Source organism: Triticum aestivum, chromosome 1B (genome assembly GCF_018294505.1).
Source record: "Triticum aestivum cultivar Chinese Spring chromosome 1B, IWGSC CS RefSeq v2.1, whole genome shotgun sequence".
Taxonomy (NCBI): domain Eukaryota; kingdom Viridiplantae; phylum Streptophyta; class Magnoliopsida; order Poales; family Poaceae; genus Triticum; species Triticum aestivum.
Window position 1 is genome coordinate 125,247,988 of NC_057795.1, and position 23,695 is coordinate 125,271,682.

General features: G+C 44.6%; 1 protein-coding gene and 1 non-coding gene across 3 annotated transcripts; one reads left to right on the top strand and one right to left on the bottom strand.

The window, feature by feature from the left end:
• The first annotated feature begins 8,786 nt into the window (after positions 1–8,786).
• LOC123111428 (serine/threonine-protein phosphatase BSL1 homolog) lies at positions 8,787–17,837 on the top strand. Of its 2 annotated transcripts, none has more exons than XM_044532236.1 (21): positions 8,787–9,173; positions 9,275–9,335; positions 10,161–10,239; positions 10,322–10,401; positions 10,509–10,603; positions 10,752–10,851; positions 11,958–12,027; positions 12,913–13,014; positions 13,202–13,283; positions 13,376–13,543; positions 14,164–14,233; positions 14,408–14,633; positions 15,075–15,245; positions 15,315–15,553; positions 15,709–15,793; positions 15,892–15,990; positions 16,068–16,267; positions 16,357–16,432; positions 16,623–16,758; positions 16,835–16,974; positions 17,221–17,837. In XM_044532236.1, the coding sequence occupies exons 1-21, from the start codon at positions 8,960–8,962 to the stop codon at positions 17,302–17,304; spliced, it is 2,577 nt and encodes an 858-aa protein (XP_044388171.1). In that variant the 5' UTR covers positions 8,787–8,959; the 3' UTR covers positions 17,305–17,837. The 2 variants fall into 2 exon arrangements, with proteins under 2 accessions (XP_044388171.1, XP_044388163.1); XM_044532228.1 differs by having other exon boundaries at positions 8,788–9,173; positions 14,164–14,329.
• Positions 17,838–18,530: 693 nt separating this feature from the next.
• Positions 18,531–18,604, bottom strand: TRNAN-GUU (transfer RNA asparagine (anticodon GUU)). The gene has a single exon. It is a non-coding gene; the product is annotated as a tRNA-Asn (tRNA).
• Between the last annotated feature and the right edge of the window lie 5,091 nt (positions 18,605–23,695).

A 23,695-nucleotide genomic window follows, 5' to 3' on the forward strand; every position in this document is an offset into this window, starting at 1 on the left:
AGGAGAACCAACAAATTTAGCATAAACATGCCCATCACTAGCATGGCACAACACATATGAAGGGTTAAAGTCGCCGGCTTTGTTGGGGAAGGAGGTGATTTTGCCCTTTTTGACATCAACACCCTTCACATTGTTCTTCTTCTCCTTAGGAGCACCCTCTCCCTCTTTCACAAAGGTTTGCTTGAGAGGAGGAGGTCGTTTGGTCTTGTCGTTCTTCTTCTTGTTCTTGGACTTGCGTGCGAACCCAATTCCTTCCTTGGCAGCAACTTCCTTTTGATTGCTCAAAAGGTCGTTGAGGTTCTTCTCACCTTGAATGCATGTCACGAGGCCTTTCTCAAGTTGATCCTTCAACTTGGCATTCTCCTCCACAAGATGCACATGCTCACAACACGGGTTAGTGGCATATGCATTATCAATTAATACCATATGAGGAAAGGTGGCCTTTTCTTTGGTTAGCTTAACTTGGAGTTGAGCATGAGACTCCTTGAGGTTAGTGTGAGCACCCTTCAAGACCTTGTGGGCCTTGTCAAGTACATCAAACTCCTCCTTGAGTCTAGCATGATCAACCCCAAGTTTAGCCTTCTCGGAAGTTAGCACACGAGACACAACAAGAGCATGATCAATATCTTTCTTTAACTTAGCATGGTCATCGTTGTGTGACTCCTCAAGAGTCAAACGATGCCCACGCTCTTCCTCAAGAGCATTAGAGAGATACGATATCTCATCGGCATAGTCGCGACTATGACCTTCCATCTTAGAGATGGTTTCTTCATGAGCCTCGATCATGTCATTGGCTTCACCAAGTTGTTCCAAGAGAGCAACAAAGTGCTTCTTGGATTTGCCCTTGAGCTTACTCATAAATGACTCAAATTCATTCACATCCTCATTAGACCCCTCATGTTCATCAATGCAACCCTCCAAAGAGGGATTAGTAATGATGGTGGTTTTGATGTTGGGGGTTACCTTGTTAGAGGCTTTGGCCATGAGGCACTTGGCGGTGATGTTCTTGTTGGGTGAATCAAAGAGGGGCATCCGGGGAGTTGTGGCAATGGCAACGGATGCCATGGCCACCGCTTCACTATCTTCATCATCATCGTCATCCTCACGGTATTCTTCTTGAACCACCAACCCTCAAGAAGGAGTCTTTTTGGTGAAGTTGTTCTTGTTGGGGAAGGACTTGGCTTTGTCTTTTCGGATAAGCTTGCCACCATTGTCTTCCCGGTTCTCGTAAGGAATCCGCAACGAAATGGCTCACATTGCCACAGTTGTAACATGTTCTTACTCGTTGCTTGCCCTTGAAGCCACTTGACTTGGTCTTGTTGAAGTTTGGCCTTGAGTTCTTCTTGCTCCAAAATTGTCTTGAAGCAAGAGCCATGTGCTCATGATAATCATATTTCGTATCTTCGGGGTTGCTCTCCTCATCCTCCTCTTCTTCCTCTTCTTCCACAATAACCTTGGCCTTCAAGGCAAGGTTGGGCTTCTTTGCCCTTTGAGAGCGGAGCACCGCGTTGTCAGCGGTCTTTGTCCAAGATGCTCATTGCAACGAACTCATCCAACACTTCACTTGAGGTCATGGAGTGGAAGTCCGGTCTTTGACGAATGACGGAGGACATGGCCTTGTTGTAGGGCATCATGGCCTTGAGGAACTTGCGCTTGATCCAATTGTCATCCGTGTCCTTGCTCCCATGATCTCGGAGTGAGACCGCGAGTTTGGTCACTCTTCTAAAGAGCTCACGAGGTTCTTCATCTTCTTTCATTGCAAACTCATCGGCTTCATCTTGCACCACTTCATAGTTGGAGCGTTGAATGCTTGCACTTCCCCGATAGAGAGACACAACGCATTGCCATGCGTCTTTGGCCATGGCATGGGTCGAAGATGAGGGAGATCTTCGGGGAGGATAGCATCTTGGATGATGAAGAGAGCATTCTCATTGAATTGATTATCCACTACTTCTCTAGGGGTGAAGTTGCTTCGTTCATGCGGATAGAAACCTTCTTCAGTGATTCTCCAAAGATTAGTATTCACATGATTTAAATGACGCTTGAAGCGATACACCCAAGAATCAAAGTCCTCATTTTTCACGATCTTAGGAGGAGGACCGGCATGATTTAAATGAGTAGAGGGAATCGGTCCTCCGTAAGTTGGAGGTTCCACAGGGCAAAGATGTCGGTGCCATTTCTACCACTAGTAGAAGGACCCTTCTCACTATTAGCTTCCCCCTTGTCGGAGTTAGCATCCGTCACCTTGTTAGTGGGATCACCCACTTTCAACGGCAAGGTAGGTAGTTTAAGTCCTTCTAAGAATTTATTAAACATGCTTTCAACCGTGGTTGTCATGGAGGTCTTCAATGTGTCCAAGGCCACATTGAATTCCTCACGGGACACCGTGGTTCCCCCATCACCCGTAGACGAGATCGGATTCATACCGGAGTGCTCCTCCTCCTCACCATCTACGGTGTCAACCATACTCTTCGGACGGTAAAGTCCTTAATAAAGAGACGAGGCTCTGATACCAATTGAAAGGATTGATATAGTTGGCTAGAGGGGGGTGAATAGGCAACTAACATTTTTTAACTTTTCTTTACCAAATTAAACTTTGCATCAAAGTAGGTTGTCTAGATATGCAACTAGGTGAACAACCTATATAATGCAACAATAACAAGCACACAAGCAAGCAAGGGATACAACACAAGTAAGCTTGCAAAAGTAAAAGCGCGAGATAACCAAGAGTGGAGCCGGTGGAGACGAGGATGTGTTACCGAAGTTCCTTCCTTTTGAGGGGAAGTACGTCTCCGTTAGAGCGGTGTGGAGGCACAATGCTCCCCAAGAAGCCACTAGGGCCATCGTATTCTCCTCACGCCCTCATACAATGCGAGATGCCGTGATTCCACTATTGGTGCCCTTGAAGGCGGCGACCGAACCTTTACAAACAAGGTTGGGGCAATCTCCACAACTTAATTGGAGGCTCCCAACGACACCACGAAGCTTCACCAGGATGGACTATGGCTCCGAGGTGACCTCAACCGTCTAGGGTGCTCAAACACCCAAGAGTAACAAGATCCGCTAGGGATTAGTGGGGGAATCAAATTTCTCTTGGTGGAAGTGTAGATCGGGGCCTTCTCAACCAATCCCGAGTAAATCAACAAGTTTGATTGGCTAGGAGAGAGATCGGGCGAAAATGGAGCTTGGAGCAACAATGGAGCTTAGGGATGGAAGAGGTAGTCAACTAGAGGTAGGAGACACCCCTTTTATAGCTGTGGACAAAATCCAACCGTTATCCACTTATCCAGCCCGCGACATGCGGTACTACCGCTCCAGAAACGCGGTACTACCGCAAGGCCACGCGGTACTACCGTGAGGGACCACGGTACTACCGCGACAGCTGCAAAGACTAGAACATGCCTAACTGAAAGCAGTACTTCCACGAGCGCGATACTACCGCTCCCCCTTGTGGTACTACCGCAAGGCAGGAAAGTCCTAGTCTGGGAAGGGCGCGGATGAATAAAAATACATCCGCGCCTACTTCCGCTGGAAAAGAAACGATGCAACAATCCGACACGGTACTACCACTGGGGAGCGATACTACCGCATGGTAGCTGAAAACAGGCCGCGCGCGGTACTATCGCGCATGAAGTGCAGTACTACCGCGGAGGCGCGGATGTAAAAAATTACATCCGCCCCTACTACCACGAAGCAGCGGCACTTGGCAGGTCGAGTGCGGTACTACCACGCACGAAGTACGGTACTACCGCGGAGGCGCAGATGTAAAAAAATTACATTCGCCCCTACTACCGCGAAGCAGCGGCACTTGGCCAGGGAGCCACGGTACTACGACTCCAGAGGAGCGGTACTACCATGGGCTCCCGCGGTACTACCGCGCCGTTGCACGGTACTACCACAGGTGCCTGCGGTACTACCGCTCCGGGGAGCAGTACTACCGCAAGCTCAGCAACAGCAGCCAGGACAATCGCATAGAGGATAAACGGGGGATGCTTCAAAGTGCAAGGGAAAGGTGGAGACAAGGAAGGAAACGTGTACGTGATGATTCCACCCGAACCTTTCCTATGCGGATCCCCTCTTAATAGTACGGCTCTCCTACGATTCAAATCCACCAAAAAGAAACGTAGAAAAACGCCGTCTTCAATAGTCTTTGAGGGGCACCGAATCGTCTTGTGCCTAGCGATGAAGCGTCTGAGAAACTCAAGGCACACGATTAGTCCGCAAAACCATTGTCATCAAGCACCAAAACACCATAGGGATAAATATGCCCTTACACACACAAATTATGAATTCTTGTGAAAGCATTATAGATGCATAGAAAATACAAATGATACACGCAAATATGAAGTTGTCAAGATATGATAAGATGAAGGCTATACCACAAGCAAAGCATGAACTAATACCGGATTGCCATGGTGTAAAAGAAAATGTGCTAACTAGATTATTGATTGTAGTGCAAGTGGGAATATGTTGGAAATATGCCCTCGAGGCAATATTTTTGTATTATTTATATTTCCATGTTCATAATTAAGAGTTTATATTCCATGTTATAACTCCTATGATCCAGGAATATGCGATTCAGTGCAAAATCATATGCACGTGTGGAATGATACACGGTAAAATATGATTCCTAGCCTCTCCTCTAAGACTAGCTCAAGAATTGTTGGTGATCATGTTTTCCGGGTCTTAGGATATTGTTAAGCGTAATGATAGTCCTAAAACAACATTGAGAGTATGACGTTGGAAGAACGATCATATTGAATGGATCCAAAACTTTTTTCTTATACTTTGAGATGCAATCATCAAAAGTCAATTATTATAACACGAAGTTTTAACTTGTGATTTAGTTCCTTAGACCATGAGAGTATTGCAACCACTTCTTACCGTACGATGGACTTTGGGGTTTCTCAAACATCATTTGGAACTGTGATCATAACAACAACTTACATGCTCTAATCTCCTCCCTCTAATTCTCCTGCGACGAGTAGCTCTGGATGGCGAGGCGCTGCTGGATCATGAAGACCGTACACTTGCAACCAAGTAGAGAGACCGTGCTTTTGGTCTTCCATCCGAGGGATCATTTGTGGGTGGTTCGAGGGATCGTTCATCGAAAGTTCGAGGGACTCCAAGTACAGTCTACACCGACTCATCTACTATCGTTGCACTCCGGAGTCGGTAACGATTGTGATCCAAACCGTTTTATGCATCTTCATACTGCTCCTGGGTGATCGTAGGGTGAATTTTTTTACTACTACGTTTCCCAATAGGTTCCGCCTCGAGACGATGATGCTTCATCCCGAAAGTCTTATTGTATTTTCTTCTAGGGAAAATGATCTCATATAGTAGAAGGAGGGCACGGAGGGCATCTGTAGCCCACACAAGGGGGCATGGCACGCCCTGGTGACTTGTGGGCCCATGATGAGTCTTCTTCGGTGCTTTTTCCTTACAATATATTTTTATATATTCCAAAATAACTCTCCGCAAAATTTCAGGTCATTTGGAGCTCCGAAGAATAGTTATCTCTGCTACAACTCTTTTTCCAGCCGTCGACGATTTCCCTCTTCATGTAACTCTTGCATATTAAGAGAGAAAAGGCATTAGATTGCAACATAAAGTAAAATATTAATAAAAACACTATAACATAACAGTAGAAAACATGATGCAAACTGGACGTATCAATGACCCCCTCCCTAGAGTTCTTCATCGAGCTTGTTACTCTTGGAGTTGTGGGGACTCCTAGGCGGCTGGAGTCATTTCATACGCTTCCAAGTTGTGGAAATGATTTAAAAGGTTTGTGAAGGTCTAGAGGTCCCCTCAAGAGGCCTACTAGTAGCGATTGAGCTCTGTCATGGTTTCTCGAGGCTCAAGGAGAAGAAGGACACAACTTTATGTTGTGAGGTGCTTTGTTGGGCCTTGTCCTCCCCAACGAAGATCGACACCCCGCCCATGGGTGTGAACTTTGGGACAGATCTTTGTCTGTTACTTGTGGTTACCACGTCCCACCTTTTACTTTAGGCTTGCTATCACTAGCTTTGTTTACCTTCGTGTTTATCTTGAGCTATTTGTCTCTTGTCATATAGGGTGATTCATTTAGTTGCAGATTTAGAGATCGTATCCTTCCACTCTTCCCTAAAGCAACTTAGAAAGTACAAATTTATGGTAATCTATCTAGGCCCACTTCTCGACATCTTGATCGTTCACCTACCTCGCTTGTCAAATAACATTGTGTTTTCCCACACGCTTCAAGACAATCAATACCATGCCCCATCTTTCACTGGAGTTTGATGGCTTTGCCCCTTATTAATTAGTTTAGCCTTTTCTTGGAACTGCATTTTCTCAACCTTATTCGTCATTTGATCATTTTCCCTTATTAATTTGTTTAGACTTCCTTAGAATTTATATCTCATACATAGACCATTGTGTCCCTCCTTTATCATTCATCTTCCTCCTCGGCTCAAAGTTCAAGTAGTGAATCATGAATACTTCATGAAAAGCATACTCATCAATATTTATGTAGTAGGATAAGAAATATACCACATTTCTATGATGTACCTACATGCGATGATAGATCTCCACCAAGTTAAATATCACAAAGTATCAATGTAACCTAAAAAACATACCATGCGATGCAAGCCATCAAAGTATGGCACGTGCTGGTTGAACATAAAGATAAGCAAAAATATAAAAGAGGCTTGTATTTATGACTTGCAGTTGGCTTAAATTTGAAGGAGCAAATCCGATGTTGATGTTTTTTCATGGTTTTGTTTCTTCTTGCGGGTTGGAGTGAACTATATGCATGTTTATAGTAACAACATCATTAACTTAATTATATGTCCATCCTTATAAAGTTTATTTCGAAGAGTGCTAGAAGTAATGATCGCCAACATGCCGAACATACATTATGTTTCTTCGAATGCCACCCTCAGACCTATAATCCATCTTTCATGTGGATTATAGTAGTTCGTCAATATCTTCACAATGATGTATTTATACTTTTGTTTTCCTCTTGTCAATATGCTTTCTGTCTAAAGTATATATTGGCGCATAGTGTCATCATCAATGCCTCCACCATTTACCACCCAGATGTGCAGAGAACCAAAAGATGTATGTAATATGATCACAATTATAGACCGTATGCATCATTGATAGGTGGGAAACCATGAGACAATCTCACTATTATCTCATAGTATTGCTCCAGCGTATCATTCTAAAAGTATGGTTTATTACTGTATCAACCACTCGAGATCTAATTGGATACTCTGTGAGTTTGCATACGAGTATATATTAAACACCCTTCTCTTGTTTTCTTAGAAAAGGAGAATCAACTCATGGCCTCTGCATCACTTATGCACACAATTATTTATTAATATTATCTAACAATGCCATGTAAAGCCAACATTGATGCCGAATGAGTTGCTTAAAGAAAATATCCGCTTCACGACAGTATTCCCCAAACCTAGCACAGACACCATGACACATGATTGAGCAATAACTACTCCTTGGCAAATCCTTCAGAAAGGCATCACCACACACACGTGGATGTTGACGGATCCAACCAAAGGTTGCACTTGGGATTTTCCCAACACCTTCAACAAGGGCACGACGCACCCCATGTCGACGTTGCCATCTCAAGACGAAGATAGGGGATCACGGGTTTTCACCTTGGATGCACACACTTGTTGTCGAAACCATAGTTGCCAACAACCGTTATACTAGTTGGCGATGACTCATTAGTCCCACTGTCGTGAGATGTCGGATACCACCCATGCCGCTAGAGAAAACACTCGAAGTAGGTAGATGGCTTTGCCGTCTCTGCTTTCGGACATTGCCGCACCGCCTCCAATCTTTGTCGGTGACGAAGATTGGGATGCTGGATGTAGGGTTACGGCCAAATGGGACAGCTGCCGCAGCCACCTTGCATATCTGCCGACCACATTCCAAAGCCGTCGTCCAAACGCTCACCACCACAGGTCAGACTCCTAGGCGGGAGCGACAATAAGTGAGAGTGAAGATGGACCGCAAATAGGGCTATCACCCGTTGTAGCCCCTCCGGCCCTAACGCACACACGCCAAATCTAGGCGCCATCTTGCCACAATGCCACCGTGTCTCCAACCGCCTCCACCCCACCATTCCTGCTATGACCATGGCCACATCGTCCTGGGCGCCGCCGCCGTAACCGTGCCACTCGCCACCGCCACCGCCACAAGCAAATCACCTTCCCATGTGACATTTACATGGGGCTGACTTGAGAGTTCTAGTTTGCATTCCTACAACTAGCTGACTAGCCATGCTCCATCGAGTTGACGATGATCTCCGCCGCACCGTCGCGGCCAGCCCCCGCCATCGTGGCCGTGGCACTCCCCCCCTCCACCAGCCTGCTCACCTGTCAGGATGTCTCTCTCTGTGGGTTTCCCTACACGTTCCAATCCAAAAGGAGAAACCTTTGTGAACTGTACCTATTCGAAAAGGCAACCAGTTATAAAGTCAGCCAGCCGGGCCGGTGGGGCCCACAGCCCACCCGGCGGCGGCCGTGCCTACCATTCATCCCTCGCCTCGCCAGCCCCTCCCTCCTTCCGTTGTGTACTTCCCTCCCCACCTCTGAGCTGTAGATGATGACGAAGGCCCCCATTGACTCCCCCAGCGCCCGCACCCGCGCACCATTTACCCCCGCCCACCGACACCCCGGCCCCACCGTATTAACCCCCTCCCACCGCCACCCCAGCCCCACCGTATTACCGCACACCCCGGCCCCCGCTGTCGCCTCTCTCCGCGTCCAGTGCGAACTGCAGTACTACTCTTCTCTTCTCTCCCAGCCGTTTCTCTTTCTCTCCTCACTCCCCACCTCCTCGGATCCCAAGCTGCGGGCTGCGTCTGCGTCGGCGCCGTCGCGGCTGCAGCCTAGGGTTTAGCGCGGGGAGTGGGGAAGCTAGGGTTTGGGTCCGACGAGTTGGGGCGGCGATGGGGACGGCGGGGAAGGGCGCGTGGGTCGTGCCGGCGCCGGCGTACAGGGAGGTGGAGGGGTGGGAGGGGTCGGGGGACGACTCGCCGGGCTACAGGTGCGGCCACTCCCTCACCGTCATCGCGCCCACCAAGGGCCACGGCCCGCGCCTCATCCTCTTCGGCGGCGCCACGGCGATCGAGGCCGGCGCGACCTCCGGCCTCCCCGGCATCAGTTCGGTGCCCCTTTTCTCTCCCCTCTCGCGCGCGCTGTGCTCGAGTTGAAATTCTCCTTCTGTTGTGCTCTAATGGTGGGTTTTTGGTCTTGGACTGAAGGGCTCGCGGGGGTGACCAACACGGTGCACTCGTACGACGTGGACAAGCGGAGGTGGACGAGGTGAGGCCGCTGCTCGACCCAGATTTTTGCTATGCTGCTTCGTCGGACGGCATAATTATAGCTCAATTTTGAGTCATATTCTGTTGCGGAGGCTGAATGTATAGATTGCGTCCGATCACTGGTACCTGTGTCTGGTTGTGTCAAATGTGGTGAACTCTGTATCTTATGTTCGAGCTCACCAGCAGTTGTTACGATTATATGCTTTACATACATCAGTTACTTTGCTTGGCGTTATTCGGTAGGCAAGCCGAATGGACTCGCAACGGTATATTCGTTAGGCAATCCGAATGGACTTGTAAAGCTAGATTAGAATGGACTCGTAATGCTTGACTTGGAACGGTATATTCGTTAGATTAAGTTCTACGTGCCTGCAGGTTACATCCAGCTGGAGAGCCTCCATTTGGCTTCATTACAAGGCATAATTCTGGGTCAATTTTAAGTCATTTCTTGTTGGGGAGGCTAAATGTGTAGATTGTGTCCGATTATGGGTTGTATTTGTGTCTTGTTTGGTTAAATGTGGTGAACCCTGTATCTTATGTTTGAGCTCACTAGCAATTGTGCACAATTATATGCTTTCCATACATCAGTTACTTAGCTGGGCGTTATTTGTTTGGCAAGCCAAATGGACTCGTAACAGTATATTCGTCACGCAAGCCGAATGGACTCGTAACGGTATATTTATTATGCAAGCCGAAATGTACTCTTAATGGTAGATTCGTTAGGCAAGTCGAATGGACTCACAATGCTAGATTCGTTTTTCGTAATGCTAGAATTGTATGGATTCGTAACGGTATATTCATTAAATTAAATTCTACATGCCTGCAGGTTACATCCAGCTGGAGATCCTCCATCTCCAAGGGCTGCACATTCTGCTGCTGCTGTGGGCACCATGGTTGTTTTCCAGGTATGAGGAACTTGGTATTTTTGAGTTTCGATTTGGTGCCATCCAACTTAGTTCAGTGGTGAGTGGTGCAATGTCTGTGCAGGGTGGGATTGGACCAGCGGGGCATTCGACAGACGATCTGTATGTGCTTGATCTGACAAACGACAAGTTCAAATGGCACCGGTGAACACAAAGATACTTTTTTTTTGCTTGTTTGTCAGTTTGCTCGCCTTTTTGGAGTTGATCTTTGGATGGGGATGTGATGTTTCCATTTCTGCCATCCGATGCAGGGTTGTTGTTCAGGGGGCTGGTCCTGGTCCTCGCTATGGTCATTGCATGGATTTGGTAGCGCAGCGTTACCTTGTGTCAGTCTCGGGAAATGATGGTTAGCTCTTAGCTGCAAAATTTACTGTATCATATATCTGCGATAATTACTTTGACAATTTGTTTTCTTACTATTTCATGGAACGGCATTTTATTCTGGCTAGCAGTATCCACATGAACTTGTCAAATGACTTATTTTTTTGGTACAGGCAAGCGGGTCTTATCAGATGCTTGGGCTTTGGACACAGCTCAGAAACCATATAAGTGGCAGAAACTTAACCCTGATGGTGATAGACCTTCAGCAAGGATGTAAGTGGATCCATGCTCTCCAGAGAGGTGGAGAATCAAGTCACTAATCATTGAGGCATACTTGCATATGTTATTTTATGCGTTCTAAATGTCTGTGGGCCTTTTGCCATCTAATCTGACGTCAGTTGATAGTTGACGGTGCCACTATCACGGGGTTGTTATGGCCTGAGTCTAAGGATCTTAGGTTGTACTCCCTCCGTTCCAAATTAGATGACTCAACTTTATACTAACTTTAGTACAAAGTTGGGTCATCTATTTTGGAACGGAGGGAGTAGGTGTGTTGGACAGGGAGGTGAGGTTGATAACCTTGCCAATGACTAGGTGCCATGGTGGCACGCTGTCTGCCAGCTAAAGAGAAGGCTAGAGGAGATAATGAAACTTCTTGTTTCTTCTTGATCTAAAAAAGCAAACATAGCCTTCTATTTATAGAGGTGCCTAACAACCCATCTCTAGTTTATAGGAACTCCTGAATTCCTTATATACGATAAGGTAACTGACCAAACTAAGGGATATCCTTCTATTTAAAACGCATCCTGCTAATTTTGGAAACAATTATCATAATGAAGTATCTGGAAGAGTTGGCCTCCAAGCCTAGGCACCGCGGCTGCTGTGGAGACACGGTGACTAGAAGTGAACATGTTCCCGCGTAACAATTATTGTAACTCACAGCATCCCGGCTTTAAGTATCACTCCATTTTGGAAATATTTGAATTTCTGTTGGGCTTCTTTTATAACTGAATGGACGAGCCCCTCAAAAGGAAGAAATAAAAACTGCATATGTAAGCCCGTGTTTCACGTAAATTCTAGTACTCTTAATTTACGGGCTTATTAGGGTTTTCCTGTATACTAAAATAACAATGCTGCCTTCTGCCCATAACACAACGGTAACTATCTCCCTCTAAACAAATGTTATGCTAATTATTGAGAAAAGCTACTGTTGCACTACATAAATAGGGCATACGCAGAATGTAGTACCTTTACTGCAAGCTTTACATGTGAAAATAAACTGTCACTTCAAATCTCCTAGGCACTAGACTTGATTGCAATTCAACCATTTGTATAAATATGCAATTGTCTTACTTTCAGTCTGTTTTAAATCACTATAGGTATGGCACTGCCAGTGCACGCTCCGATGGCATGCTTTTACTTTGTGGTGGAAGGGATGCTTCTGGGACGGTACAATCTTCTGCCTTATTACTGTTTGATAGTCATCCTGGGCCCTGTTTGTTTGTTATTATGTTATCTGTCAATGTTTAGCTCTGACATACTAATGCGGAACATCATATGTATTTTAATAAGAAGATCACCGGTAAAGCGTGATATAGTACCTATTGATAATTTTAAAATATGCCCTTTCATTACTTTGCAAATTTATATCCAGGAAGGCCTACATATTTACAACTTATGCAGCTGTGAAATCACTTCATAATACTCCCTCCAGACTTCAGCCTCTGAAAATAACATTTTGGACATTGACACAGTCCGTTATTTGCTATAATATGTTTGTTATACCTAATGAAATTATGGTTTATAATGTACTTTTCAGGATAAATCACAATCAGCACATATGATCACCAAGAGTCCAATGAAAATATTTTAAGTTACATATATAGTCAAGCCTCTACAGTTTAACAACACCCATGGTCAAAATATCAAACTTTCAAACACTGGAGGGAGTAATCTCTTTTGAATGTTAGATGTAGAATCATTTGTAAGGTAAAATTAGTTTAGTAATGTCACAAAAAAGTAATAAAAGACTAAAAGTAGAGAAATATCATGGTAAATAAGTTACTGCTAAATGACATCGGTCAATGATTGTTATGCAAAATGACAATCATGTGGGTGTACCATGTTGTGGGCTTGGAAATGCTATATTCATATAGTGAGTTCTGCAGCACATGACATTGTAACATGCACTGTTTTATCATTCTTAATTTTGATTTGTTTGAACTTGGGACCATTGGATGCTGGTCTAACTGGAGGTTCTAATATGTTCTTATTTATGCTGTTAATTTGTTGTATATTGAGATTCATTTGATGATAATTGTAATGCATTTACAGCCGCTCTCTGATGCTTATGGACTACTTATGCATACAAATGGTCAGTGGGAGTGGACTCTGGCTCCCGGGATATCTCCATCTCCAAGATATCAGCATGCAGCTGTAAGTTAGATAGAAGTGTGACAGCTGAATATGTTGTGATGTTCATGAAGAATAATTGTTTAGATTGCGTGGATAGTCGATGTCTCAATTGCTTGTTTCTTGAAAATGTTACCATATTGATTTGATTTGTGCGCTTGTGTTCAAATATTAGCTTCCCTTGCTTCTCCTGACAGTCTTAAGTTTTTAGGTCTTTGTTGGTGCTCGGCTGCATGTTACTGGAGGTGTCCTTAGAGGAGGGAGAGCTATTGAAGGGGAGGGTGCAATTGCAGGTTAGTGGCTTAGTGCACACTCTTAATACTTCCATTACATTCAAATACATATGTTTACTCTCCTAGACTCACTTGGCGAACACTTTCTGAAGTTCTGGACACTGCTGCTGGAGTTTGGTTGGATAGAAATGGCATTGTGACCTCTCGCACTCTAAAATCTTCCAATGAACATGATGCTTCTTCGGATCTACTTCGTCGTTGCCGCCATGCAGCTGCTTCTGTTGGTTCTCAGATATACATTTATGGTGGACTGAGGGGAGGTAAGTAATAGGAATATCAGTTTGGTGCTTCTTGCCACTTTTTGTATTGGTTCATCTGAAAATCGAGGAAACTATTTCCAATGACAGCATGTCATTGTTGTTTTTCTTTTGAGGAAACACATGATGATTGTTATTCTTTTGATGAAGCACATGATCATTGTTATTTTCCTTTTGAGGAAACACATGATCATTGTCATCGGAGCTGTATTTCCATTTTGCTGTCACTAGATGGCATTATCACATTAATGTTTATTTCTCAGTGGAGTGGATTTTGGCATGATAGTGTAGACAGTCTATCCATACACAGTCAGATGATCATACTCATAATATCAGGTAATTACAGTAGTTGCAACGTTTTACCTGAACTACTGCAGCATGATTGTACCAAGATCGCAGTATTAGGCGATGACAGGATCTCCTATCTTATGCATAACAAGTTCATGAGAACTTAAAATGGTTGAGCAGAGATAAGCACACGTGTTGGTCCTTGATTATATTGGTTTGTATTGTTACCTTTGACTCCGGGATTGAATTATTTTTGTTCCATCTTTGCATGATGAAAGATATATCACCAAATTTGTGAAGCTGAAATCTTATAGATGTTTTTTTTGTCTGAACAGATATCCTCCTTGATGATTTTCTTATTGCTGAGAATGCACCCTTCCAATCAGAAACTGATAGGGTCCCAAGGTCAGAAAATCAAAATAGAAACCATAATTTTAATTCTGACTCTCCGCCCTTCGAGCAATATACAAATAACAGTCATGAGACAGCTCCTGGTTTCAGGTTTCATACTCATCTTCTGTAGAGTTTGTACATCACTTGTGTATGGTGAAAGCTAAATATTTCTCCCATGAATTTCAGCACGGACAAGAAGTCAATTGACATGCTGACAGAGGCATCAGCTGCCGAAGCTGAAGCTGTTAGTGCTGTATGGCGAGCTGCAAAGGAAGCATCTCATGCATCTTCAGAAGACAGTCTTTCAGATGGAATAGGATCTGAGTCCCCTCTCAGTGAAACTTCACCAATGGCTGATGATTTAGATGATGGGGGCTCCATGGAACCAGATGTGAAGTTGCATTCTAGGGCAGTATGTATTTTGATGAAATTTCTTCCCATTTGTTTTCTTAATTGAATATGGACAAAAGCATCCGTACAAAATTAATCGGGTTGAAAAGGAGTCCTTTATATACCATTTTGCTTTAGAAGCATCCAAACACAATTCTCAGATTGCTGTGAAGTATATGATTCTACATGCACAATTTTCCAAGAGTGTGTGGGTAATATAGTTGAATTTTAGTGTAGCTATTTACCTCAAGAGAAGTTAATTCTACCTACGGTGGTAATATACCCTCTGCTAATTTTGTATGCTTCAATGTTTGTGGGGTTTTTGTAGGCTGTAGAAATGTCTTGACTGAGTTGCCTGTTTTACTTAAAGATTCTTCTGTGTGTTTTTTGTGTGTGAATGTAGCTACTTCATTTAGGTTGTTTGTCTTGCCAATTTCTGAATTGTTGATCTTCCACCTTGAAGGTTGTAGTTGCTAAAGAAGCAGTAGGAGATTTAGGATGTTTGGTCCGACAGCTTTCACTTGATCAGTTTGAGAATGAAAGTAGAAGAATGCATCCCGCGAACAATGATCAATCATATTCATCAAAGAAAGCATTAAATAGACAAAGGTCTCCACAAGGTTTGCATAAGAAGGTAAGGTCCCATCTTTAAATCCTCTGAGTTTGTGGAAGGAGCTATTTTTCTTACAATTTTTTGTTGCAGGTCATCTCGCTCTTATTGAGGCCAAGGAATTGGAATGCTCCAGCTGATAGGACCTTTTTCCTGGACTCTTATGAAGTTGGCGAGCTATGCTATGCTGCTGAGCAGATTTTTATGCAGGAACCAACTGTCTTACAACTAAAAGCACCAGTTAAAGTATTTGGTGATCTGCATGGGCAGTTTGGGGACCTAATGCGCCTTTTTGATGAATATGGTTATCCATCAACTGCTGGTGACATAACGTAAGTTGATCCTGAACCTTGTATGTACCTTTTTATGCAGGAACCGTCTTACAATCTTTTCTCTGTACACTCAATCTTCATATTCCACTATAAATTTTAAAATTATGTTGTTTTGTTTATGTAATGTGTTATTGCGCTTGCTTTCATATTTTCAGATATATTGATTATCTCTTCTTGGGAGACTATGTCGACCGAGGTCAGCACAGCTTGGAAACAATAACATTACTTCTTGCTCTTAAAGTGAGTAGTGATTTCTAATACGTGAAACATCTTTGCTGCTGTTAGAACTCTGTTTCGTGTAAAAGATAGTTCTGAGCCATTGGAAACAAATTTTGCAGATAGAGTACCCTGAACATGTCCACTTGATTAGAGGAAATCACGAGGCTGCTGACATCAATGCTCTTTTCGGCTTCCGTCTTGAATGCATTGAGAGAATGGTAGTTACGATCGTGCTTCATATATCTTTGGGGATTGAAATATTTGACGCGTTGGTTGACTTAATTCCTTTATGTAGGGTGAAAGTGATGGTATATGGGCTTGGACTAGATTCAATCAACTATTTAATTATCTCCCTCTGGCTGCTATGATAGAAAAGAAAATAATATGCATGCATGGTGGCATCGGGAGGTCAATAAACAGTGTGGAGCAAATTGAAAAAATTGAAAGGCCTATTACAATGGATGTCGGATCTATTGTCCTCATGGATCTTTTATGGTAGTACTTGGTGGCCATGCTATTTTCTTCTAATTATTGTTTACATCATTACATATCATAATTAATGAATACTTTCTACTTGTATGCAGGTCTGATCCTACAGAAAACGATAGTGTAGAGGGTTTGAGGCCAAATGCACGAGGACCTGGCTTGGTAACATTTGGGGTATGATTGTGTTATGATTCAGTTGCTGTAGGATGCTTCATATTAGCTTTCTAGTTTATCGAGTGTCAATTATTTTAGAAAAAACATTGACCATTTTATCTTATTATTGTTTCTTCCTTTCCAGCAATTAGTCTTACCGTAAGCTTATTATGGACCATGTTGATTGAACTTATTTCCTGTCAACTTGCAGCCTGACCGAGTGGCAGAATTCTGTAAACGAAACAAATTGCAATTGATCATAAGAGCTCATGAGTGTGTTATGGATGGATTTGAGCGTTTCGCCCATGGGCAGTTGATCACTTTATTTTCAGCCACTAATTATTGTGGTATGCATCCTCTCACTCATTTCATCACCTATGCAACATAATGTTCGATTGTTCGCTAAGATTGTGCATGCACCAGGCACTGCAAATAATGCTGGCGCCATACTTGTGGTGGGAAGGGGACTAGTTATTGTCCCAAAGTTAATTCATCCACTTCCACCACCTGTTAATTCTCCCGAGTCATCTCCTGAACGTGCCATGGATGCCACATGGATGCAGGTCAGAATGAGTATTTTTGTACTCTTCCAATTTCTTTAGTGAGCCGAGGCATTGATCAAATTGATCTTGGGATTTTTTTTACCAACATCATGCTTTAAATGGATGGTGGCGTTTTGAATGATTGTTTTCCATACTCATTCATCCCTGTTCTGGAAGTCCATAAACCATCATAACTCATGTTGTTCTTGTCTTGTGGGACTGGGATAAGTTAACTCACAACTGTGGTGAAATTGTAATCATCTGCAGGAACTTAACATACAACGGCCACCTACACCAACTAGAGGACGGCCGCATTCTGCTGGTGACAGGAACTCTCTTGCTTACATATGATATACATAGCCGGCCCCTCCATCTTCTTGACCCTGTATGTTTCTCGTCAGAAACTTCTTTGCCAGTTGCAAGGTACATACATTATACCTAGGGAAGCCAGCCAACAGAGCATCATGGACTCCCAAATTTTCGAGACATTTGCCCGGTAGTTAAGTTGATAGTGACTCATCAGTGTTCAGTGCAGTCAGCCCCTTATTGGGAAGCTACATACATAACAGTTCTGAAGGGAGGAATTGAATGTTGTCAGATAATTGTCGGAAAGCAGGAGTCCGTGTGTGTATCGTTGTCGTGGTTTACCTGTAACTGTAGTGTTGTACATGGTTAGATCATTGTTCATCCAGAGCAAGAAGGCTTGTAATGTGTTCCGTATACCGTGTTCGTTACCGTTTAGGACGCTGCTTGCACAGCGCAGCTATACAAGTTTTACTGAGTTAGATTGGCTGGAGGAAAACTACCTCCCCGTGATGTTGTAACTGAAGTCTGTTGTTGTTGATTAAATTTGTTATAGGAATAAATTAAGTTTATTTGAGTAACCTGAACCAAGTGGTTGGTTTAAGTTGTATCCTGTTTGGAGCGTAGGAGGAATATAAGAATACCTTCCTATTTTCTTTTCTTCAAGAAGTTGGTAGGAGCTCTGCCAATTTATCAGGAGTTTGCCACCTGTGTTTTACCGACATTTTTTTAGGCTTTTTAATGAAAGAACAACTTTTTTGCGGCTATGTTTCACAACAGATTTTAAAACAAGCTCTCAACGCAAATTCACACTGAGCCCTGCTCCGTTCAGTTAGGCAGGGAATATAATCTAAAAACTGTTCCAATCTGAATCTATGTTTGAAGTTGTGACTTGAAACACCAGTGTTTCACTCACTCTGGGGCTTGACTAAATCGTCAGCCACAATATGGGTGGATAACCACAGTTGGGTCGTTCTCTCAGAATACCGACGACGCACTACACTGCAGCTGGTTTCCAGCAAGCGCCACACGTCGGCGTGCAATATCCATGTAGAGCGGACGAACTGTTTTGACCAACCGAGCGCCCGAAAGAGTAAAACACCCAGCGTCTTAGGCATTTTCATCTTCTTCCAACTCACTCAAATACAGAAAGCACCTGGGATTCTTTATTTCTCCAAAGCTTTGGGTTTTTGTTTTACAGGCAGTCATAGGAATGACAGAATAAAAAGAATATTTTTTTAAGAAATTCAGAAGGGCTACAGGAAAAAAAATTGCGCTAGAAGGAGGGCTCGAACCTCCGACCTTGTGGTTAACAGCCACACGCTCTAGCCAACTGAGCTATTCCAGCTTTGTTCACTAGAGGTGTAAAGCACAATATTTCATATAGAGGATAAAGTCCAATGTAAGAAATAAAGTGGCGCGCTATATAAAGTCCAAGCATGACCTATGATCTTACTTTGAGTGCTCACGGTTTACATATAAAATGTGTAGATTATATATTTTCGATAAAAATATAAAAATCTGTGGAATGTACAATATAATTTGATCTAAACATCATCGTAATCCCAATAAATATTCTTAAAATTACATTGAGTTGTTACACAATTAGAGTTAACTACACATCATAAATTATTTTGCATATTTACACATGCCCCACCTCCACCCCTAGATCCAACTGTTGTTCTGTAACGCCCCAAGACCGACGCTCCAGAAGACTTCCAGCTATTCCGAGTTTCGCCGTGTGTTTTATTTGCTTGTTGCATTGCATCATATCATCTCTTGCATTGCATCGTTTCATCATGCCATCATATCATTAATTTTTATAACTCTTCTAAATAAATTGCATGGATCTTCGATCCATTTAAATCGAGGGAAGGGTGACTTCTCTTTATAACATATCTTCCAATATTAGGGAGCTATGATAAAAATTATTCCATTTATTTGGAATTAATCATAACCCACTTGCAAAATATCCCATGCCGTTGTTATCTCAATTCTTGGTCTCCAACCTTGCCCATAATTTCTTTCATCACTTTTCGGAGCCCCGCCGAAATCCTCAACATTTTTGGACACTTCAAAAACCTAGTCCTAGTTCAAACCCATTTGAGTGAAATTCAAATGAGTTTGAATTTACATCTTTCAACCTTGGCCTTTTCTATTTTCTTGGATCAAACTCATTTTTGTGAGTCCAGGAAAATAATCCCCATGCGCAAAATCTTTCCCTAACCCTCTCTTCCTTTTCCTCTCTCTATTTCTTTTCTGCTAGAAATTAGTGAGAGAGAGAGAGCCCAGCCCAGCAAACCAGGCCGACCCATTTGCCCCTGGAGGTCCAGTCGCCCCACCAGCTCGATAACCCTAGCCGCAGGGGAGAGCTCTGCTCGATCCCTTCTCCTCCCCTCGTTCCTCCTCTAGCGCCGCCAACGAACGCCCGCTGCCAGCGCCAGGAAGGGCTTCGCCCCGATCCCCTCGCGCCTCGGCTCGATCCCCATCCTCCGTTCCCATATCCCCCGCGCCCGATCTCCTCCTCGATGTCGGCCCCGCTGCCGAGCGCCGCCCCTCCACGCGACGCCTCCCCTTCTCGAGCGCCCCGCGACCACCGTGCCCGAGCCGTCCCCGCGCCCTGCCGTGCCTTGCTGCCGTTCCCCGCGCTCGTTCGCCTCCTCCCTCAACCACGCCGGCCATCGGAGCCGTTGCCGGCGGCCGCCCCGTCGACCCGACTCGTCCTTGCGTCTCCGGCTTCGTCCCCGACCCTAGGCGCCGGATCGAACAGGCCCGCGTCCACCACCACCACCACCACCATGCACCGCGCGCCAGCAACCCCCCGCCTCGCAGCTTGACCTCCTGTTCGACGCCGCCGTTCCCGCGGTATTGACCTCCCCTTCGGCTGCTCCGTTGTCGTCGCGTTGCTGCCCGCACTTCTCCTCTGCTGCACCTTCAACGACGGGCCTCGGGAACGAGTAGCTTACTCGGCCTTCTCTTGTGCCGGCCTCCTTGCCGCTGCCTGGACCAGGTGCCCCGCCCCAAGCTCTGACCAAGGTTCCGTCGCCTCCAAGCCGCTGCGCTGCTTCTCGAGTTGCCGCTCGAGGCTGTAACCCTATGTGTGCGACAAGACCACCTAGTAATTGTTGGACTCAAGCACCATCAAGACCAAGGCCGCCCTGAACCACGTCGTCTCACCGGATCGTCAAGACCATCTCGATTTTTGCAAGTACCTTTATGCCCGAAGACGTTGGATTCGTCAAGTACCTCTCCAAAACGAATGTGTACAACTACTTCCACTACCGTCGCCACGTGAACGACTACTTCCACTACGACCCGTGAATGACTACTTCCTTCGACGAACCCGAACCGCTCCGAAATGCACGCTTCAAAGGTATAATCCCGAGATGACGACCGCCCGTGAACGAATGCATGTGTTGTATGAGATGAATTGTATGTTTGCACGATGCCCGTTTGATCCTTGCACGTTCCTTCCTCGTTTGCCATGCCATCGTCCCGTAGGAACCCGGAATCCGGGAGCACCCCACCATCCTTGCATGACACGCTCACGCCCACTTCTTTTGCACCGGTATTCCCGTGAGCTACCGGAACCGATATGTTGCCGTGGCATCATTTTCGGATTCGTTGCTGTGGCACCCGTTTTGTTCCGCCATGGTGACCAAATGCTTCATAACATGCTCATGTTAACGTTTTCATAAAATTGTATAAAACTTGTATATGTCATCCGCATCATGATAACAACATTTAAAATGCTTAAAATTGTGTTTGCTTTAAATTGCTAAATGACATATGGGGATTTTCTGGATTTGTTGTGTTTCCGGCCTCATTTAAACTTGCCTAAATAGGTAGTTTAATTATGCTTCACCTCTTGCCATGTTTAACAACATTTAATATTGTTGGGTAGCCTAAACGAGAGAGGACTAAATAATTGATGTGGTGTTTCGTCAATATGCAACTCGTTGCATATTGAGCTCCACTTAATTTGTAGTATTGTTTGTTGCATATTGCCATGCCATGCCTCTTTAAACCGGACATGCATCATACTTGATTGTGCATCATGCCATGACTATGCTTGTGTGTTTACCATGTTGTTTGCTTCTCTCGTTAGCTTCGGTTTCGTTCCGGAGTTGTGAGGATTCGTTCGACTACGTCCGTTTGTCTTCTTCTTAGACTCGTACTTCTTCCTTGCGGGATTTCAGGCAAGATGACTATTACCCTCGATATCACTTCTATCTTTGCTTGCTAGTTGCTCCGTTCTATCGCTATGCTGCGTTACCTATCACTTGTCTACCATGCCTCCCAAATTGCCATGTCAGCTTCTAACCTTTTCACCCTTCCTAGCAAACCATTGCTTGGCTATGTTACCGCTTTGCTCAGCCCCTCTTATAGCATTGTTAGTTGCAGGTGAAGTTGAAGATTTCTCCATGATGGACAAGATTATGATTGGGATATCACAATATCTCTTATATTATTAATGCATCTATATATTTGGTAAAGGGTGGAAGACTCGGCCTTATGCCTGGTGTTTTGTTCCACTCTTGCCGCCCTAGTTTCCATCATACCGGTGTTATGTTCCCGGATTTTGCGTTCCTTACGCGGTTGGGTGATTTATGGGACCCCCTTGACAGTTCGCTTTGAATAAAACTCCTCCAGCAAGGCCCAACCTTGGTTTTAACATTTGCCACCTAAGCCTTTTTCCTTGGGTTCTGCAGACTCAAGGCTCATCTTTATTTTACCCCCCCGGGCCAGTGCTCGTCGTGAGTGTTGGTCCAACCTGTCAACCGTCGGTGGCCACCAGGGGCAACTCTGGGCTGGCCTATCGGAAGTTTGGACAATCCGGTGTGCCCTGAGAACGAGATATGTGCAGCTCCTATCAGGATTTGTCGGCACATCGGGAGGCTTTGCTGGTCTTGTTTTACCATTGTCGAAATGTCTTGCAAACCGGGATTCCGAGTCTGGCCGGGTCTTCCTGGGAGAAGGTATATCCTTCGTTGATCGCGAGAACTTATCATGGGCTAAGTTGGGACACCCCTGCAGGGTATAAACTTTCGAAAGCCGTGCCTGCGGTTATAGGCAGATGGGAATTTGTTAATGTCCGGTTGTAGATAACTTGACACTTGACCTCTTTAAAATACATCAACAGCGTGTGTAGCCGTGATGGTCTCTTTTCGGCGGAGTCCGAGAAGTGAACACGGTTTTGGGTTATGTTTGACGTAAGTAGGAGTTCAGGATCACTTCTTGATCATTGCTAGTTCACGACCGTTCTGTTTGCTCTCTTCTCGCTCTTATTTGCATATGTTAGCCACCATATATGCTTAGTCACTGCAGCAACCTCACCACTTTACCCCCCTTCCTTTCCCATAAGCTTAAATAGTCTTGATCTCGCGGGTTTTGAGATTGCTGAGTCCTCGTGACTCACCAGATACTACCAACAGTTGCAGGTGCCGATGATACCAGTGCAGGTGACGCAATCGAGCTCAGATGGGAGCTCAACGAAGGTCTTGATCATTGCTATGTTTCGTTTCCAGATGATCAGTAGTGGAGCCCAGTCGGGACGATCGGGGATCTAGCAGTTGGGTTATCTTCTTTTCTGTTGGCTTCGTCCGTAGTCGGACTATGTGTGTGTACTCTGAATGATGTATGATTTATTTTATGCTCATTGGTGAAGTGGCGATTGTAAGCCAACTCTTTATCCCATTCTTGTTCATTACATGGGATTGTGTGAAGATGACCCTTCTTGCGACAAAACCACAATGCGGTTATGCCTCTAAGTCGTACTTCGACACATGAGAGATATAGCCGCATCGTGGGTGTTACAAGTTGGTAATCAGAGCCATCCCCGACTTAGGAGCCCCCTGCTTGATTGTTTGCTGGCGTTGTTGAGTCTAGAACAAAAATGTTTCGAGTCTTAGGATTATATATATCGTAGAGTAGGATTCTTTTTACTCCTCAGTCCCTTCGTCGCTCTGGTGAGGTCTCCTGACGTAGATGTTTTGACTTTCCTCTCCTCAAATTTCACTAAATTTTTTTTAGGATCACGTGGGTATCTTGGAATCGTTCCGATGGCTTTGTGACGAGAACATAGTTCTTGGTGCCTCCTGTCTATTATGTGGCATTGACCCGGGGAGTTGAGCTCCGAGGTGTTGTCGTCATAATTTTATCGTTGTAGTTCTGGAATACCTGAGTTTTGCCGACATCGAAAATCTTTTTTATGCAGTTGTTGGTGAGATAACCTCGACGCCACCCAGTACTGGGGCGGGAGTTCGGGAGTATTGCCATAACTCATATAAGGGATGCTTTTCGAAGGTTGAGGTACATGATTTCCGAAGGTTTCTTGGTTGTGTGTTGATGGATGGATACAGCTTGGATGTAGGAATTGTTAGTTTTGGGTGAGATATATATTGCTTCCCCTTTATCCCCAACACTAGATTGCATAACT